The sequence below is a fragment of the Gavialis gangeticus genome, unplaced genomic scaffold (assembly GCF_001723915.1).
Source record: "Gavialis gangeticus isolate Ggan-Ray unplaced genomic scaffold, GavGan_comp1, whole genome shotgun sequence".
In the NCBI taxonomy this organism is placed as follows: Eukaryota; Metazoa; Chordata; order Crocodylia; family Gavialidae; genus Gavialis; species Gavialis gangeticus.
This window is the reverse complement of record NW_017728997.1, coordinates 19,222,056-19,225,382: the sequence shown is the minus strand read 5'-3', so window position 1 is coordinate 19,225,382 and position 3,327 is coordinate 19,222,056. Positions and strand designations below refer to the sequence as shown.

The 3,327-nt window shown below is 64.5% G+C and overlaps 1 protein-coding gene across 4 annotated transcripts in view; it reads right to left on the bottom strand.

Annotated features, from left to right (window-relative positions):
* Positions 1-1,424: 1,424 nt before the first annotated feature.
* LOC109289026 overlaps positions 1,425-3,327 on the bottom strand; it is an 8,073-nt gene continuing 6,170 nt past the window's right edge. For 2 of the 4 annotated variants that reach the window (XM_019504885.1, XM_019504884.1), the window contains exons 5-7: positions 3,241-3,314; positions 2,726-2,858; positions 1,425-1,625 (exon numbers count right to left, since the gene is read on the bottom strand). In XM_019504885.1, coding sequence (XP_019360430.1) covers positions 1,443-1,625; positions 2,726-2,858; positions 3,241-3,314 — 390 coding nt within the window. In that variant the 3' untranslated portion in view covers positions 1,425-1,442. The remainder of the gene's footprint in view (positions 1,626-2,725; positions 2,859-3,240; positions 3,315-3,327) is intronic. The other 2 variants (XM_019504886.1, XM_019504887.1) reach the window with 2 other exon arrangements.

Here is a 3,327-nt window from a genome sequence, read left to right as displayed (position 1 = left end):
GCTGCAGCCCGCGCTCGTGGCCCCCACCCCGGGAGCGGCAGACCCCTCCCTGCAGAGCTGGCGCGGCCCCAGCGGGCGGACCCGCAACCCGGCCGCGGGCCAGGAGCTGCGGGACCCACGGGGCAGGCAGCCACCTCTGGCCCAGCCCCGCACCCTCCTGCGGGAGAGCCAGCTCCTGCCCCAGCCCCAGGCAGGGCCGGCCGTGCTGCCCGAGCCGCTCCCCGATAGCAGAGGGAGCCCCAGGGACGCCCGGAGCTGCCTGCGGTCTCAGCCCTGCCAACAACACCCAGTGCCCCAGCCAGAGCCCGCCTTAGCAGCAGGGACCTGCCTGCCAGCTCCCTCGGGTGCCGCAGGGCAACACGGCTGCAGCCGCCTCCCTTAGCTGCCAGGACGGCATGGCTGGATCCTGGCTGGCAGAAGTGGAGAGCCCCTGCCCGATGGCAGCGCAGCTCCCACCCCTCCCCAGGCAGGGTGGACACTCCTGCCAGGCTACTTGTGCTGCCATGGGGCTCCCATGTGGGCTGTGCTCCCCAGGGACCATTAACAAGCCAGCTCCATTGCCCCTGCAGAGGAAGCAGCGCCCCCACCTTCCTCCTCAGCCCAGACCAGGCCCCTGCGCATCCACTGGGCGAGGCTGTCCCTGCTGGTGTGGCCCCCAGGCCAGGCTCCTCCATGCCAGTCTGCAGCCCTGATGATTACCTCCAAGGCAGCTTCTGCCCAAGGGACCCACTATGCTGGGAAACGCCCTGCCTGTGGGTGCCCAGGGGGCAGCAGAAGAGCCTAGATAAGGCTCCAGGCCCGTGCCCTGCTGCCCTCTCCCAGCCCCTACCTCAACTGTAAGGAGCAGAGCCCCTGCCTCCGCCAGGCGCTAGGATCCAACTCATGGCAGACACACATATGATAAAAACACATTTAAGAATGCACAGGAGGGGCACACACCGTGGCACAGGTGGGGGAGCAAGGGCAGCCACGCACAACGTGGTCACACCAGGCAATAGGATTCACAGCAAAATGGCCATGCCAGGGCTGTGGCAGAGCCACGCCAGGACTACAGATATGGTCACTGCAGCCAGAGTCCCATGCTCCTCCGTGCCAGGCACTGCGCACGTGGAACAGGAGGGTCCCTGCAGAAGTGCTCACAAACCCAGTGTGAGATCAGTGGTGGGCACCAGGCGTGGCCCAGGGGCACCCTGCAGCAGGGCTCGCCCCAGCAGCCCTTCCAGCAGCCAAATGGCAATGGAGAAAAACACCCCTCTTGCTGCCAGGGCTCAGGGAATGCATCTATGTCCTGTGGATGCCAGTCAAGTGAGCTCCTGGAGTATGGACACCTCCACGGAGGCCCATGCCCCGCCCCAGCTGGGGAGAAGGGAGAACCCAGCTGGAAGCAGCAGCAGTCGGGGCTCAGTGCAGACAGCAGGGGCCCAGTGCCTTCACTGGCTGTTCTACAGCTGGCTCCCAGCACTGGCCAGGTAGCGCTCATAGTTCTCCTCACACTGTCTCACACAGCGGAGGAAGTAGTCCTCGTCCGCGATGGCCTCCAGCAGGTCGGTCTGCACCAGGCACACACCATACAGCTCTGAAGTGGGTGCCAGCCTGAGGCAGCTGCCCCCTGGCTCTGAAAACACCTTTGGGGAGGAGAACAGGCATCAGAGCTGGGCAAGGGACAGCAGGAGCACACCCCCCGCCATGCACGCTGGCACAAAGACTGGCAATAAGTCCTGCCCTGCCACCAGCTGCATTACCCACTCTGCTTTGTGCACCAGCAAGGGGCTACAGAAGCTCAGCGGGGAAGATCTCCCAGCCCTTGACTCTTCCCTCAAGGGCAGAGCCTTCTCCAGGGGAGGGGACGCGTCTTCAAGCAGCAGAGTCCCAGGAATGCCTGCAAGAGCCGCCCACCATCGCTGGGGTCTGGGCTGCTCACTCAGGTTCCTCCTCCCCGCACGGTGGCTCCTGGGGCTTTGCAGCTAGAGCATTACTGGTGGGGGGGCAGCTGCCTCTGCAGCGATGAGGACCCCTCCATGACCCAGCCGCTAACAAGTCTGAGCAAGATGCATGGAAACTGTGCTGAAGGCCCAAAGCTGTCCTCCTAGCATCGGTCATGGCAGCCCAAGCAGGGGACCTGGGCTGGCAGGCAGGCAGACAATGGGTGCCTGGCTCAGCACAAGGGACTCAGACCAAAACCCAGGGGATGGGGGGTGAGGACCCCTGGGGCTACCACTGCTGAGCATGCTCCGAGACCCCTTCCCCGGTGGCTGCAGCAAACATGAGAGAAAAGCCGGTAGCGAGCAGCGCCTCATGCTACAACCTCTCCTGGAGAGCTGCTACATTATTGATGTGCAAGCACCGCAGTCACCCCCTCCCAGGGGCCTCGTGCCAACAGCGCTGTGTGGCGCCAACCGGATGCCAGCTATTCAGAGACAGTTGACCTCCCTCGGCCTGCCACTCTCCCAGCACCTGCTTGGGGGGTGCAAGCCAGGGAGCTGGGCCACCTGGCAGGAGAGGGGGCAGCTCCCTCCATACACCCCGGGCGGCATTGTGCTCTCTGCTCTTGAGCGGGCATTAGCATGAGAGCTGGCGGGCTGGAGCAGCTACACAGATGAGTCACAGAAGCCAATGCAGGGATGCACACCTGCCGTGCCAACAGGCGATCTCATCCTCCGCAAGATGCAGTGCAGATCCCACCCGCAGCCGGGCCCACATGCTGCGGGGGCAGCAGGCTCAGTACCTGGGGGCAGACAATCGTGTCTGAATCATCCAGCCGGATGTTGTCATCGATGCAGATGTGGTGGACGTCAGGGTCGTGGGGGTCAATCCACAGGGGCTTCCCACCCTGGCAGGAGAAGTGGTTTCTCGCCCACCTGCAACGCAGGGCAGTGGGAGCAGTGCTGGCATGGGGCTGCTGCACAGGGAGCAGCTGGTGGGCAACGGGGCTGGCTAGGCCAAGGCCCATCACATGCAGCACTCTTAGGCTCTGCTTAGCCCTTAAAGCCCAGGACACCTGTGCTGGGCCCTGCAAAGCACCCCCTCAGTGGCAGGGGGTGGGCTGGGAGGAAGGGAACCCGGTGCCTGCACCAGGGCTGCAATCAGGGCAACCAACTCATGGGGAGCGGAGTGGAGAGAAGAGAAGCAGGGGCAGGAGGGGCCAACTCCAGGGGCAGAGGGCAGGAGCGAGGCTGCCTGGCACAGGTGGGGGAGACGAGACAACGTCCGAGCTACACCCCAGCCCCACTGGTTCCTCACCAGTCGAAGTGGTCCTGGAAGCCACTGAGCCCCTCTGCGGCGCTGAAGAAGCTGTACAGCGCCCGCGCGTTGTCCTGAGTCGAGAGC